This window comes from Haliaeetus albicilla, chromosome 2, assembly GCF_947461875.1.
Source record: "Haliaeetus albicilla chromosome 2, bHalAlb1.1, whole genome shotgun sequence".
Lineage (NCBI taxonomy): Eukaryota > Metazoa > Chordata > Aves > Accipitriformes > Accipitridae > Haliaeetus > Haliaeetus albicilla.
In genome coordinates, this window is record NC_091484.1 from 7580521 (window position 1) to 7596968 (window position 16448).

General features: G+C 41.7%; 1 protein-coding gene across 1 annotated transcript; it reads right to left on the reverse strand.

Moving 5' to 3' along the window:
• Positions 1 to 6405: 6405 nt before the first annotated feature.
• MC3R (melanocortin 3 receptor) lies at positions 6406 to 7914 on the reverse strand. The gene has a single exon (XM_009915573.2). The coding sequence runs from the start codon at positions 7381 to 7383 to the stop codon at positions 6406 to 6408; it is 978 nt and encodes a 325-aa protein (XP_009913875.1). The 5' UTR covers positions 7384 to 7914.
• Positions 7915 to 16448: the final 8534 nt, after the last annotated feature.

The following is a 16448-nucleotide window of genomic DNA, read 5'->3' on the forward strand; positions in this document are numbered from 1 at the left end:
TGCAATTGCTACTCAGCTGCTTGTATAAAATGGGATTGTGTTGAGTGAGCAAACTTGAATGGGAACATGTGTAATAGCAGGTGCATGTAGGCAGGAGGTCTGTAGTTGTTCTGCCTCACCTACAGTTTCTTGTACCTCTGCGAATATGTAAGTCTAAAGAAATGTTCATTTCTTAGGGTGTCTGTAGGTTTACCTGTGCTTAAATGTTAATTCAAGTTAAGTTAGTGAATTTGAATAGCTGGAAGTGCTTCTTATTCTGTGTATGGGTGTTTGTTTTTAAAAAACAAGCCTTCATCCTGCTAATTTAAACAAGATTCATTGTTACATCAATTAATACCTGTTTATAATATTTATATGTTAATACAGAGTAGTCTCAAGTCCATCATGTTTGGCCTCTGGCTTTGTAGCTCAGTTGCAGGTATCCCCAATGTGTGTCCTTACCATTGTAGTGATCATATCAGTAATGTGTTGAAAGTGTTATGCTGCTAATTATACCCATTACAGTGAATGAGGACTCATCTATATATTTTAATTTTTTTCTAGAATGTTCATTTCTGACCTTGAATCAGTAATAGATATAGAACAAACCAAAATTGCATCAGTTAGGCTCAAAGGTGAATACTGACTGTGTTTATGACTAATGCAGAGGGTTTGAGAGTAGAATCATGGATTTTCTAAGTAAATCTCACTTTAGCGGTGCCTTCTTTATAATCACAAAAGAGGAATAGCCTCAGATAAAAGGTGTGTGTTTTTTTCTTACAGAAATGAAAAGTGTAAAACAAGACCAAAAAACCCTTGGAAATTCTTAACTGCTTAGGGCAGATACTTAGCGGTGACACTATGAACATTCATACCAGCAAAACAGCAGATAATAAGTAGGATTTCCACCACTGTCCCAGAACAAGGAGGTACGTCCTTTTCTTGTGCACAGTCATTTAAATAGGTAAGAATACCAAGTAGATCTACTTTTGTCATTAGTGTTTTCAGAATGATGTGAATATTGTATAAATTCATCTTAACTCTTAAAAGTCCTGGTTCAAATCTTCCTGATAAAGTATATACTTCTGGACTTCTGCCGCACTGAGCAATACAGCATTGCACAAACACCAAATTTACTGTGTTCCAGTTTTTATAGTTTCTGTTTCAGAGACATTTTTAACTCGCCTGTGATATGCAAGCCTCCTCCTATCAGGCAGGTTTCAGGCTACTTTGCATAGCACTGAATCCATAAGTGTGATGGAAATATGCCTTTTGTTGAAATCAGCAGTGGTGCCAGAAGCAAGGTCCTCTGTTGGTACCTTACCCAGTGATTTTAGGTTGACTCTAACACGTGTATATTATTAGAGTGATGAATGAGCATAGTCCTGTGCTACAATTTAAATTGCTTATGAAATACATAATTACTGTGATGATATTAAGGTTGTGGATGGTTATGAAAAGCAGATTTGGAGCAAGCTTCCCTATGCTTGTTCTTTCTGGAAAAATTAATTTTAAACAAGAAGAATAAAATTGCTTTTTTTCCAAGCACATATAAAGCATCAAAAGCTATGTTTTTCTCTTTGGAGTGAATCTGATAGAGCCTATTTTCATTCATCAGTGTAAAGTCTGACTTGAGCTGTGACCCCATTACATGGCAGCTTAGGAAAGAACACAATGAAATGTGCAGCTGTGATGCTGCGCTGCTCCCAGTCCAGTGAGCTTCCCCTGTGTAAATGGGCTTCACCCGTAGCTCTGACCTTAAGAATCTGCTTTACCTTCCTTCCTCAATGCCTCTGTCCACTTAATGTACATTATTAACTGAACTGCTTAAAAACAAGGCTGTATTTTAACTTTTAAAGTTTTAACCTTCAAAACTGAGCAGAACAGCACCATCTGAATGTTCTTCATGGAGATATATATGGACAGGAATTTTTATTAGTCTTTGCAGTGTTCTTGGAAAGCTGTTTCTTTCCTCTGCCTTCCACCTGAAATCCTATTGAACACTGGCATTGTGTTATAGTGGTGATAAAAAGTTAGATTCATGCCTGTACCCAGAGCTCTTCTGAAAAGGGAACACCGGAGAGCCCTGTTGTGACTTGGTAGCAACATTTACAGCGATATCTGGAGCTGACCTTCAGATTGCTAATACAAGCTATGTTAGCTCTCCTGCCCCTGCCGTGCACCCTGTAGCCCACTGAATGCTGTCCAAATTTCTATGCCTTATTCAGAAGGGATCATCTTATATTAGTCGGCCTGAGTGCAGCTTGCCTGTACTCTTGGATGGTGGAGACAGGAAGGAACAAGCTGTTCTGGAACTGTTGCATCTGCTATACCCATGCTGGGTGTCTCGGTGCCCATGTTACCTGGTTTCTCTCATACTGTCTCAGAGGCATGGAACTGAGATGGGGCTGGGTTGCCTAGCAAAGGGATTTCCAGTGTATGTTGTGAAGCAATATTCCTTTGTGGGTGAGCTTCAAAATCACCTTAATGGTTTAGGTATAGTTATCAAACCAGACAGCTAACCCTGGTCCCAAACTAGGCTTCAACAAATAGAAACATCTTATTTCAGTGAAGAGGTAGTCAAGGTATTTGTACTAATGGCTCTACTGATGAGCTTGGTTGTCTGCAGAATTCTGTTATTTATCCATTAAGACAAATGCTTTCAATTATAAACTATTTAGACACTTATTGATGGGAATTGCATGCATAGTGCTGAATTTTTTATGAAAGAAGAAACCTGGCTGTAATTTGCAGAATATGCTGTGTTGAGTTGACTTAGCGGGATAACTCATGCCCCTGCAAATTCAAATATTTGTCTGAATATATGAGGGTTTTCTAACACGCCTTTGAGCAAAAGATAATCCCACAGTGCTCATGAACTGCCTGATTTTCTTGCAGAAAAACTGAATCATTAAATCCACATAAATGGCACCTTTAGATGAAAAGGGTATTATTTCAGACTGCCATTATCTTGTTCAGCCCAGCACTCTTACCAGGGAAGAAACACTTCTTATGACTGTCTTATACATTAGCTTAATAGTAACAAATCAAAGTGTTCATGTTTCGCTGCAATTATAAACAGGGGCGGATTCTCAGCAGATAGGAATGTTGCTCTGGTTACTAGCATATGTTAAGGACTGCTGCCCTATACCAGCATGTGTTGCTGCGAAGTCTTTGTTCTGCTGTATGTACACATCTATAGGGTGCACTGCTGCTGGGAAATGATACAGTTTTGGGGGGCTTCTGCTGACATTCCAGTCCTTGTGTGTCTCTTAGATGAGTCTTGACTTGAGCCTCAGCTCTGTCCCTGAGGCCTGAGGATGGCTGAACACCCGTTCCAGGACTGCCTTCTCCGTAGAGCGTAAAGATCTGTCCTACAGCAACTGATTGCAGTGATATTTCTTTAGAGTGCAGTCCTGTCCTTCCCTTCAATTCCTTTTCACACCTGGAGCTGTAGCTATTAGTATTCATTTACTACCTCCTATTGTGGGGTTCAGTCCCATGGAGATTGTTTCTTTCCCTTCCCATCACAGACAGGCTTGCGATGGCTACCATCCCGGCTCCATGCAGGAGACTGCACCATGGATTTCCAATGTATGAGTTAAGAGTTGTGAATCTGGAACTGAGGCTGGGTAAACCCACCATCCATCCCCATGGATAACCTGTGGGGAGGAGCTGCACCTTCACGGGCTGGTGCCAGAAAGTATGAGAGAACTTTGGGGGATTTTATGGATTCTCTTTCCGTGATGTTTACCTGTGGGATGGAGAAGTCTGGCTTTTTTGCTCCTTTTTTGTGTAGCTCTGTGGACAGCATGTAGAATTAGGAGGTTTCTGCCCAGTGTTAGACTCTATTTCTAGTTTTGTGACCCAGACCACCAGGACTGTGGTTTGACATGGCATGGTGCTGTGACAGAAACAAACACAATGCTGAGTGATGTCTTCAGATTGTTTTATTCAACAGATGTATTTTTTGCTTAAAGGCAAAGCACAGTATGAATCAGTCTCATCTAAAATCACTTTCAAAAAGAGAAATAACTAGGACATCAGGTGCAATAAAAGCTAAATACGCAATAAGCTGAGGCAGAACATTGTAGCAAACCATGCTCAAGTGTATAAAGGTACATAACACTGACAACAGGTAGAGTTTTTCACAACAGGTAGGTACAGTCTTTCCACAGCACGAAAGGCCAGTTGTGTGGTTTCCTATGCTGATTTGTTTCAGTTCATCTTAATGCACCACATCAGGTGTTGCAGAAATAAGACAGGCTGAACCAACAGAACAGATCTTAGTACTGCCAAACTGTAAGTTGTGAGACAGATAAGGCTGAAAGCAGTCAGATTTAGCTTACTTGTCAGTTGTTAGGATTTTCTCTGGTCTCTACCTGAAACGTGGGAGAGTTTTCATCTGTGCCTGTTCTGCCACATGCTCGATGGTGGCCTTGGTGTGGCTTTTTTTAGTTTAGTTTTTTTAAAAATTAAGGGTTATGACATCAGGTCAGTGTTGAAACAGTGAGAGTGTTGGGAAGGTGGAAGTCTGGAGGATGGGATTATGGGAGGAAATGAGAACTCGATTAGGGAATTTAGGGTGTGATCAGAGGGCAAGGGAAATAGCATGAGGTTGGTTTGGGCTGGTGGGCAGAGTGTGGCTAGAGCACAGGGAGAGATGGTTCTTGGCCCATGAAAATTATACACTCCATAAGGTTGTAGGAAGCTGAGAATAAAACACAGTCAGACATGGGCCAGTATTTGCAAACTGTGGACATATCTTCCCCACAGACAGTCAGAGCTGGGTTCTGGAGCCAGTAGCAGTGAAACAGTATCAGCCTGGATTGTACCAGGACTAGTGTGTGAAGGCAGAACTGGAGGCAGACTAGATTGGGAAGCTCTGGTCTGGATAACTCTTCCTAAACTGACAGAGGGGAGCCCCAGAAATAACAACCACCTAGCAACTCCACTCAAATGAGGGGAAAAAAAATAATAGTCTGAAGTCAAATGAGATCTTTTGGATTTTTGAAAGCAATAGACAACCCTGAAGGTTTTGGGTTACTGCCCCTCCTAAAAGTGAGATACCAGAAAGGTGCTAAGTACACTTTAGAATGGCTTAGAGTTTTCTTAGTTTGGCATGGTCTGTGATACTGCCTGTATGCTGTATTATACACAAATCGTGGCAGCCTTTGCTCAGTTACAATATGCTACTTGAAGGCCACTTACATGGTTTATTCCCATAAAAAGCAGAGGCAAACCCTAAATTATTGTAGCTGAAGTTGCATGCTTTACATGCCACTAACTTGCACAAAGAGTTTGAAAATGATTGCAGATAGCATAGTGCTTTCTTGTTTCTAGTGCAGGAGTGTCCATCCACTGAACTCAGTGTAAAGCTCGTTAAGTAAAAAGTGACTGACCCATGACATACATTTCTCAATGCTTAGAAGTCGTATCTGCCATACGCATCTTATTTCTTTCAGGTACCTAACTTAGCCAAATGGATATCTCTAAAGACCCCATGCAGCTTTTACACAAAGCTAAATTCAAACTATTTTGCATTTTAGTTATTCATTATGTTCAGATCTGTGTAGTGTTCAAAATTTTCTAAGAATGGGTCTCATTGGTGACGATTTATCAAAAGGAGATTTCTGTGACTTATTAACATACAAAACACTACATTAATCAGTGCATTCCAGTTAAAAAAAAAATTAAAAATTGAGGATATAATACTCCTGTATCACAATAAGTAATGTAAATGCCTTCTTCATAGAGTCACTTCTATCAGGTAGCTGTTTAAGTTACACTATCACTGATACAGTAGCTGTTCCTTTTCACTTAAGCGATTTTTATTGAAAGAATATCTCAGTGCAAGAGGAATGTTTACTTTCACCCTTCAAAAATTTTACTCAGGTTGCTTTACAGCAAGCAGCATAAATATCAATCTATTCTTTCAATAAAAGGTGGAGGCATAGGAGTAAGCGTAGAGCAATGCTGTTACCTGCTGGTGTTTGGATCTGTCTTGCAAGTGAATAGCTTTCCGTAGAGGTAACTAATGGAATCTTTTAGGAAACACTGACGTGTTGATAGTGGCACAGAGATAAAGCAACAGGTACAAATGAATGGTAGAGAGAATATTATTTCAGTCTCTATAAGGTAGTATTCCCTTTCAGGATTCATTTTTCCAGTAAGTTTCTTAAGCTATTTTCTAAGCCACTCTGGATTTCCTTCTGTTATAACTATTTAAATACTTTCAAATAATTTGGTTGAATCTGGTTTTCATTTTGAAAAGTGTGAATCAAGGCATCAAGCAGAAGGTTATTTTTTTCCTGTGTCCTTCCTTCAGATACTGCTTTTAAAGTGGAGCTGCTATGTATCTAGATAAATATATATTTATACACCTATTGTGTGTATCCTCTCTATTGTCAACACAAAGCCAGATGTTTACAGCATGCACTGTCCCACACTCATGCCGTAACAGCAACACACTATTTCTTTGAAAGTCTTTCTCATCTCCAGACTCCGGAAAGCATAAATGAGTGGATCAATTACTGAGTTGCACATTATCAAGACCAGATAGGTATTGAAGTGTGAAGTGTAGCAGATGCAGTATGGATTCATTGGGCAAGAAATGATGAGAATGAGGTGAAGGAAGAAAGGTGCCCAGCAAACAATGAAGACACCAAGTAATATAGTGATGGTGACAGCTCCCTTCATGCAGGTACGCTGGTAGGGCACCCCATCCACGGGGAGGGCTGCAATCCGCTTAACGTGCAGGCGTGCAAACAAGAACATGTGAACATAGAGGGACGCCATGAGAAAGAGCATGGTAAAGAACATGGTGATGAGACAGACAATGACAGTTTTGCTTTCTGAGTAGGCAATGAATATGATGCCACAGATGATACAAGCAATCCAAATGACCACAATCAGGGTTAAAGCTTTCTTCACAGTCATGATGCTGTGGTAACGGAGAGCATAGAAAATAGTTATGTACCTGTCAATGGCTATAACCAAGAGGTTGCAAATTGAGGCTACCAAAGAAATACAAATCATTGAGTCAAAAACATTGTCCATATGCTGAATAAAGTGGTCATCAATGATCAAATAGCCGTTGCTCAGGATGGCAATCATGATAGTCTCCAAGGCATTTGACATGCTCACTAACATATCTGCCACAGCCAAGCTACAAAGGAAGAAATACATGGGAGAATGTAGGTTTCCATTCTTCAGCACTGCAAGAATGACAAGGATGTTTTCCAGGAGGCTGATGATCCCTAAAGTCAAGAAGACCTCAGCTTTTATGAAGACCTGCTCACAAAATCCATCGCTGCTTCTGTTGCTCAGAGTTGAGTCATTGAAGTCTTCAGTGACATTAAGCAGCACAGGCTGAAATGAAAAGGCAAAGTGTGTGGTATTCATTGTCAGCAAAGGGGTTCAATTCACAAGTGATTATGGACTGATAGAGTGCAGGTTTAAAAAAAAAGAAAAAAGAAGGGGAGGGAAAAAAAAAGAAAAAGGAAAAGGAGTCCTTCCAAGTTGTGGCTGTGCACATGGGAGGGAATCGAGCAGGACTTTTCTTTAGTCACTTTTACAAGTAGAAACATAAAAAAATCAGCATTTATAGTGAGTTTTGCATCAATCACAGGCTGCTCTTCTCCTGTACAAGAAAGTGAGCTTCAAATCTTGCAGGCATCAAAGAATTTTCTCTGAAGGGAAAAAGCAGCAGCAGCACATTGCTGGTTCTAGCTCTCCCGATGATGAAAAGCAGGGAGTTTTCTCATCTGCTATCCTCTGCTGGGGCTGGTGCAGGTTTGTTGCCAGCATGTTGCAGCTCAGCGAAGCATCTGTTGCTATTTCAGTGGCAAGAAAGGCAAAGAGAACTAAGGGATTTATACATGCATGAAAGAAAAAACCAACTCCTACTACATCCTCCGTGCAGAGCATTGGCCATTAGAGAGCAAGCACCTTTCTGACTGACAGCTGCAAATACCAGGTACTGCATCCCCACCGCTGGCTCCACCAGCAGATCCGAAACGGTCTGGCGCCCTCTGCAGATAGCGAATTCGTCCGAAAAAAGGGATTTTCATCCAGCAAAACTTTATGCCTGTTCTCGGCAGCCGGGTCCTGCCCGTGGGAGTGAGCAGGGGCAGGCACCTGGGGGGGGGGGTGGGTGTTCAGGGGCAGGCAGGGTGCCCCTACGCTCTCCTGGTCTCTGCTCCTCTCCTGCCCAGAGCCAGAGCTCCTCTTGCCTGGTTCGAACGAGCTGGCTGAGCCCTGAGCTGAATCCAGATAATGCCTCCCTTGAGGATGTCCTGGGCTCACCTGGGCTTTGGACCTCGCGGTTAAAGGCAACCACCTGAGGGTGAGCTGTACCACAGATGGGGTGCGGGTGCAAATCGTATGCCCGCGATATAGTTGCTGGGCTGCTCCGAAGGCTGTCATTAGCTATATAACGTTGGTCTCATCAGAGACAAGCTCCCAGGGATTTCATTCCTTGCCCAGAAATGGTTTGGGATTTGTTTGTTTATTTTGGTTCTGAAATTCCTTGCTCACAAGTGAAGCAAAGTGCAGGTGTGAGTCTCCACACCATGCTCTCTCTGCATCATGACTCTCCACCTCTGCTGAAGGATCTTAGTCAGCCTAAAGGCTTAACCAGCTCTTGCAAGTTGATCTTTTTTTTTTTTTTTTCTCCCCTTCTCCCTGTCTGCAGAAGTGTACTATGTTGTACTGGCAGAGAAGGGTCATCCCAGGAGGGCCAGAGGCTCAGCTGCTTATTAAACCAGTTACACGGAAGTTAATTTGTAGCTGAATTCAATTTCCAAACCATCTCTGGCAGCATTGGTTTCAAGGACAGTTCTTCAAGTTGAATTGCCTCAGTTAAACCTCCCTCCCCCCCCTTCTTCCCCCCCCTTCTTCCCCCCCCTTCTTCCCCCCCCTTCTTCCCCCCCCTTCTTCCCCCCCCTTCTTCCCCCCCCTTCTTCCCCCCCCTTCTTCCCCCCCCTTCTTCCCCCCCCTTCTTCCCCCCCCTTCTTCCCCCCCCTTCTTCCCCCCCCTTCTTCCCCCCCCTTCTTTCCCCCCCTTCTTTCCCCCCCTTCCTCCCCCCCTTCCTCCCCCCCTTCCTCCCCCCCTTCCTCTCCCCTCTCTCCCCTCTCTCCCCTCTCTCCCCCCTCTCTTTTTTTCTTTTTTAATACTATTGCCCAGTTCATGAGAATGGACAATTAATGTTGGTCTGGTTTCCTTGGTAGCATCTCCAACAGCCTGAAGCCTTCTGATCTAACTGCTCTTGAAGTTTCTCATCATCCCTTAAATCTCTGAAAAGTCCTTTATTCCTAAGAGTAGATGCTGGGTACATGGGACTGTTCTGATATCAGACCTATTTGGACAAAGGTTCGTCTAGTAACCTTCATGGGCAGTTCGTGTGAACACAGAGCTGTGGAACGAGTTGGTCTGACCCAGCATGTTACTGGGTTGCTGGGTCTGTCTCCAGCATTTCAGCAGGCCCATGCACCCTTGGGCACCTGTACTAGAAGAGCTGCCCGGCTAGACATCTCTGTTGGAGAAATGAAACAAATTCCCATGTGCTCTTTCCTTTCTTTACTCTTTCAAAAGTAATCCTTCTCCCCAGCAGCTTCTTTTTCTCACAGGAGCCCACCATGACTGATCTTAACTGGAATTGTACTGATCTTAAGCCTGTGCAGGACCAGGGAGATTTTCAGTTATCATATATTAATGGGCAAACATAAGGTAGGTTTCCCTTGCACATTATTCACTCACACTATATCTCTGTAGTGAATTTTCTTAGTTTCATTTTTTTGCAAGCACTCACTGATGTCTGTATACTTCATGACTCATGTTTTTGCAGAAGTACTTTAGAATCAAAGCCATACAGTGTCTTGTATACTAATGTTTAGGGTTTCTATTACAGGTTTGTTAGCTCAAAAAGTCACAAATATTCTCCAGTTTCATTTTGAGGCCACAGAATTATTATCATGCACCCATAATTCAATACCAAGAGGCAACAAATCTTAAATTCAAACTCCAGATGATACCTTTACAAGGATGATATCCAGTGCAGTAATTCTGATGTGAAGAAATAGCTAGGGACTTGCCCACCAAATTGTCCAGAAACATTTTAAAGATCCTAATTGGTCTCTCAAAGTGTCTCCCTAAATTCACAGTGATGTAGTTGAAAGCAGGTAACTTAAACCAACAAACTCTCTCTCCCATGCCTCTAATCCCATGGCAGGGAAAAGATATTCCCTGTGTTCAAGTGTAGCAGTTATAGTTTTAAGCTTAGAGTGGCTATCTTTTTTTGTGGAGTGAGCTCCAGTTGCTTCTTGCCATCTTTCTCAAGCCGATGGAGTGCACTCAAGGTAGTGATTTCAAGACATAATGACTATCGCTGGCCTTGTAAACATTGTCTTTCCAACTGAGGAGGAGCCCGCCTTTGCAAGGCTGGACAGATGTCCCTCCCTGCCAGCTCTGTCCTCGGGTACTGTCTTGTGAAGTGGCAGGTGGAGATTGTATCCTCTCGGGGTGAGGACAGGATCAAAGGCAGGGCTCCCATTCATGGAGGAGAGCTCACTCTGGAGGAATAGCATCCTTCTGGGCTTGGCTCTGGATTACCTGGTGATGGAGGGGCACTTATATTTTAGGCACCCACATATAAACTAATTCATAGGAGTGCTTTGCCATTTACATTCCAGTCCTGTCTTCCCCATTTGGTTAAGTCTCAGCAATATACTGCATTAGTCCTGTAAATATCAGCTCCAGAATCCTCCATTCCTCGTTGCCACGCTGTTTCAAAAGACCACTACAGATTTCCCCACCCCTCAGCTGCATCTGAGAGTAAGTCATTAAATAAGTTGCATTGTGAATTTCTGAATGTATCTGACAGCAGGAATCAAGCTACCATTTGCACTGAGATGCAATCTGAAGTGGAAATTGAATGTTATATACCAAAGTGGATTAATGGCACTATTAGCTTTGCCATTAAGTGCTAAAAATAGTGGGCTAGAGCCTCATGTATCTGATTGCAAGCTCAAACTGACTCTAATGTCTTTGCAAAAATGGGAAGAAGCTGTGCTTCCACAAAAGACAGCAACATGTTAGGCCTTATTTTCAAAAGGTGTAAGGGGATGTCTCTGGTCAGCATTGGAAAACCTACGTGGTCTGAAATTTTGCAATATATTTTGCAATGAAATATAAATTGTAACCCCTCAGCTGTCAGTTCCTGCTTCATTTCCAGAGATACAGTTAGTGATCGTGTCCTTTGCAGTGCAAAATAGACAGGTTGCTTTAACATCCAACACAGTGTTGCAGTGGTTTTCTGTCCTGGCAATTGCTACATTACATCTGAGGAGTGGCAACTTATTAAAATGTACTAAAATGACAGTAGGCATTCATATCCTCAATCTCTTAGATAGTGAAGTCCACTTGTCTTGGGTAGGGGAGCAGAGCCATGGCGATTGTTGCAATCCAGGGCATATAAAATGATTGGTTTAGGTCCTCCCTCCACTAAAACCTGGTGCAGAGAAGACTGGAAAGTTAGAGATGTGAGACGTCTGTGTGTACTCCCCAAATTTTGCCTTGTGCATAGCTGTTCCCACCGCTTATACCCAAGGCATCAAGGGAAAACTTTAAACTGCTGCCTGGGATGTGCTCGGGACTCTTGTTCAGAGGAGATCCATGACAGAAGTCATGCAGGTTGAGTGGGATGAGCCAAGATGTTGGATCTTTGAGCTTTGCTGGGTCATGGTGAGCTGGTAAGCTCACGGCACATCTGAATGTTGCATTGCAACTCTGTTAAAGTACAGAAAGTGTCATCTGTTTTAAATCAATGAGGAAAATACCCTTCTCACCTCTTGTCTTGGGCTCTGCAGTCCATGATTAATGTTACATTTCATAGCCTTCTCTCCAAGTGTTGTGAGAGTATGTTTATTTGACGCCCAGGGAGCGGTGTCATCTTTCTGCTGTGTTCTTGTTTATTCCCTGGACTCAAAAAACAAACTCACTGTTGAAATTATTGACATTGTTTTTTAATCTTGTGGTGTACTAAATGAGACAAGTCCTTGGTTTCTGTCCCTGTAGTTGCTATGCAACTGTCATCTATTCTCTGTAGTTCCTGATGCCATGTTTAAGTCAGCAGCAGCTGGGGCCATGGGTCAGAGAATAGGTGCATGGGAAGGGAAGAACATCTCTTGCAGCATTAAGTTCAGTCCCTTGCTGTGTCAGCGATCATTGATAATTAAATTGCTGCCTTCTCATATTTTATTCTTTCAGCTTCCAGCCCCACATCCCTGAACTGTACTGTTCCTTGTAGATGGAGAGGAATCTGTGTGTTTCACCAATTGGCAGGACTTTGCTTCAGTTAGACTATCATATTTGTAATCAAATAGGTGGTAAAAATCTCTGGGTTTGGCCTCCAGAATTGCCCTTCTCTTTTTCTGATTTTTTGTTAGTATATTTCTTATGATGCGTCTTCACACACCCAAAAGTTTATAGAGGCAAGGGCTGATTTTTATGCTTGTTTTACTTTGTGTTTTACTATGAGAACTTAACCTCCTATACTCTGATTCTGAGCACAGCAGTGCTTTTCAGCCTCCAGAGTGATTTACTGGAGGTGGATTGTGGAGATGGTCTTCAGCGTCTCGCTTAGCTGAGCAATAGAAATCTTTCAAAATGCACCTGGAGTTCAAAGCTTGTATTGGTTCTGTGCACAAATACCAGCACTTGGGTAGACTGCTACAGTTAAAACCAATTCTTTAAACAAGTCTGACCTAAGACAGTTTTTACTGAGGGAAACACCCTTCTGTGTTTTTATAAACAATAATTTAAAAACCCATAAAACTGAAAAGTTTTAGCAGCTTGAAGGCCAGATTGCGAAAATAAGCATTGAATTTCATGATGAAAATACCTCCCTAACCGTGGAGGCATTTGAACTCAATCAGCACCAGCATTTTGACCCTGAAGATTTGAAGACACTAAAGATTTCTGCATGTCTCAGATTTGGCCGATAGAGCTCCTTGTGCCTAAGCCTGATGAAGATCTGTAAGCCAGTTGGACAGACGCCTGCAGGTACTCTCTCCTCACTGCACTCTATACCTGTGACCAGATTTGACAATACTTGGCAGTGGCCATCTCCTTTTAGAATGGGTTCAAAGGAAAATGCCTCTTTGCTGTTTTGTATTCTGGGCTACTGATTAGAGCTCTTGCCCAGGATTTGCGAGACCTAATTTCCATTCCTTTCTTTGCCTGAAAAGATGAGACAGTTAATCTTCAGGTTCATGTTTTCACGTATCACCAGCATAAGCCTTGATTTGTCAGGGTTTTGCCCTGTACTTCCAGGGCAGCATAGAGCTCTGTGAACTAGCAGACCATTTCTTTTCTTTAACAGTATCCTCTAATATACACTTGCCATCACCTTACTTATCTGCCAATGCCAGGGCTGTCCTTCACTACCTAAGGCTTCCAGACTTAAAATTATTATCTAGTCCATGAACCTCTAATATTGGTAATGAATGTTTTGTATGCTTCATTGCAGGCAGATGGATCCATAGAAGGATCATGAGAAGCCCTTCTAAAATGTCAGGGCAACCCACCCCAAGCCCACAAAGATGAAATGGGTAAAATGTGGAAATTAGATCTATCAGGATGTCTCTTACTGAGGAGGCTTTCATTCATGTTCATTATCTTATCATTTTACCCTAAAACCCCTCTCTTTCTTTGAAAAAAAGCTGTAAATAAGAGGATGTCAGCACAATTAATGAAATGTTGGCTGTGATGAAGTCAAAGAAAAAGATTTGGCTGGTTTAACTACCAGCAGAAATGAACCATTTTCTTCGGTAAAAACCTCAGTCATGTTTTACAAAGCAGTTAATATTGTAAGGTTTCTTTATTTTTTTTTTTTTATGTTATTATTGCTCAGTTTTTTCTTTACTAGTTAAACGGTTTAATCTTCAGGGAAAGGTAAAGAGAAAGTAACATCTACTGCTAAGCGTGGATAATGGAGTTTTCTAGAGAGAATTCCCTTGTGAGGCTGTTGAATGAAAAAGCTTGTTTAACACTTGTCATGAGATTCAAGCTGATAAATGCATATAATTTTGCTTTATTTTCAGTCTTTTCAACAATAGTTTGTGCCAGACAAAATTGGAAAGTTTAAAGGAAGTTAGAGGATAATAAACAGATGGTTGCTCCCATGCAGCAGGTAATTACTATTCTCCTGCCATTCCAAGTAGCCAAAATCGTAAGTGAAATACTCTTGAAGACCTCTCCTCAGTTTTATTCTTTATAGGAAAGGACTTAACAGATAAAATATTTTATCTTAGCAAAGCAAAGTACATGGTGGTTGAATTCTGTGCCCATTTTGAATTCTGGAGTGCCCATTACTTCACAGGCTTTGATTTGGAAATATCTGTAAACATGTGCTTTAATTCATCATCTGGGCACTTCATGATGGTTACTTAGCTCTCTACTGACATGCGGAGTTATTCTATGCTGAAGAGCTGCCTTAGTAGAGTTTTAGTTTTTGATAATAGAATACTTGACAAATGCAATAAATTAAACTTCATATCTTATTCATGAAATGACTTGTAGATCATAAACCTCTCAAATACTGACTTAGTTCAAGAAAAAAACCAGTTTAGTATTTTTCACTGGTTATAATAAATAGTGAAAGTGTGGTTTGGACTGTTTTTTACTTGGAGATTATCAAACTCCAACAAAACTGGAAGTAGAAGCCTCACAAGAATCTCTCAAAGAGGACATACAATGACACTGCTGTAAACACTCAGATGATCAAGCGCTGTCTACTGAAATGCTGTGCTTTTCTTGAATGACTTAGGGTAACAGCTTTCTAAGAGCATTTTTAGTACTATCACATTCACAGACTGCAGAATCACTTGCAATATTAGATATCAGATGCAAAATTGGAAAGATTTCAATTGTGTCCTTCCAAGAAGTTGTAGTTCATACACTTCACAGTTATATCCACAGATAATAACATTACTTTATAGTTGAGGCTCACTATGTTCTGAGGCAAGAACGGATCTGGCATCAGCTGAGGTCAGTGGAAGTTGCATACGTCTGTACCAGATTACTGGAAGAGATTTTCATGTTGGAAGAGTAGGTCCTCACTTGATACAACCAACTGAAACCCTGTTGAAGCAGAGCACTAGCAGTTTGCATCATTTAGGATCTGACCCACTGAATTTTCTTTCAACCCTGGCTGGAGTAAAAAGCACCAGTACTGCAGATGAAGAGGTGGCCTGCCAACCTTTGTGCTGAGTGAGGAAAAGGAATATGTAATAGTGGTTGCAATGAGGTGGCTTTCAAATGAGTGTTTCTATAATTTCAGCCAGTTAACATGTTAATTTAAATGGACTCAACTTTTGGACATTATATACAATTTCCCTTCTCACCCAAGGGTAAAAAGGAGACAAAGCAGACCTGATTGCAAAACACTTACCAGCACCTGCAGGTATGTTGTCATATTCAAGAGATTTTAAGTGCTTTAGACTAATGATAATCAGTATCAGTTTTGTCCTCTCATTTACAGGGTGAAAGACAAGCAGACATGATTGAGCCAGCTGCATTCTGCTATTCAGCTTCACCAGTGCCAACAATCCCTGGAATATCTTCCTCATCTCCCTTGTCTTCATAAATCTCATTGCCCTGTGGTGCTGGGGCTGAGCAGTGGGTGCATTTGGCCTTTTAAAGCCTAATAACCTAATGCTGCTGACTGACCTAATTCCTGGCACTATAGATTCCTGTAAGACTTTAGAGACTGGCAAGCTTTAAAGATGATTTTACTGAGCTGTCAGATGCTGTGGGTGGATGGATATTGGGAGAAACTTTGCTGCTGGTGCTTAGTGCACTTCAATTTCTTGCTGTACTTGGAGTCCAGTGTTGCTTCCTTGCAGGCAAAATACTCATACAAGGACAGACCCAACCCCCCACCCCAACCAGAAAATTGAACCTTTTTTCCTGATGTTCCCCCTCCTTACATGCTAGAAATGCTGTGCCTGTCACCAGCCACTCCTAGATCTGCAGAAGTACCAGTTTCAGGCTGTTTAAAATGATGTCTACTTGCAAGTCTGCCTATTTGTGTGTAGCCGCATGTGAAGATTGCAAAGGAAACATCCTTGGCTGACTAAGCCATCTTAGGGGGGGAAAAAAAAAGAAGGAGGAAAAAGAAAGTGGGGAAGAAAGTCCCACAAGTGTTTACTTGGTTGTCAGTTTACATTTCAGCCTACGGGATTTTCCTGAAATCAGTCGGAAAGGCCATGGTGTGGGTGCTTTCCTCTTTCTAGCTGCAGAAGAGGGCTCCCATAAGACTGCTTCTCTCTCAAAGACAGTGATAAGAGCTGTCTGAACCTATCCTTTAATTTTAATTACCAGTTAGGTCTAACTTTTGCCTTGTTAATTTGGTCCAAGGATTTCCTGTTCTGCTTCTTGTGTTTGGAAGATACTGTCCTATGGTTGTA

What these genes read in the sequence shown, in the direction of transcription:
- MC3R (XM_009915573.2), bottom strand. Translation starts at nt 7,383, where the DNA reads ATGAATACCACACACTTTGCCTTTTCATTTCAGCCTGTGCTGCTTAAT.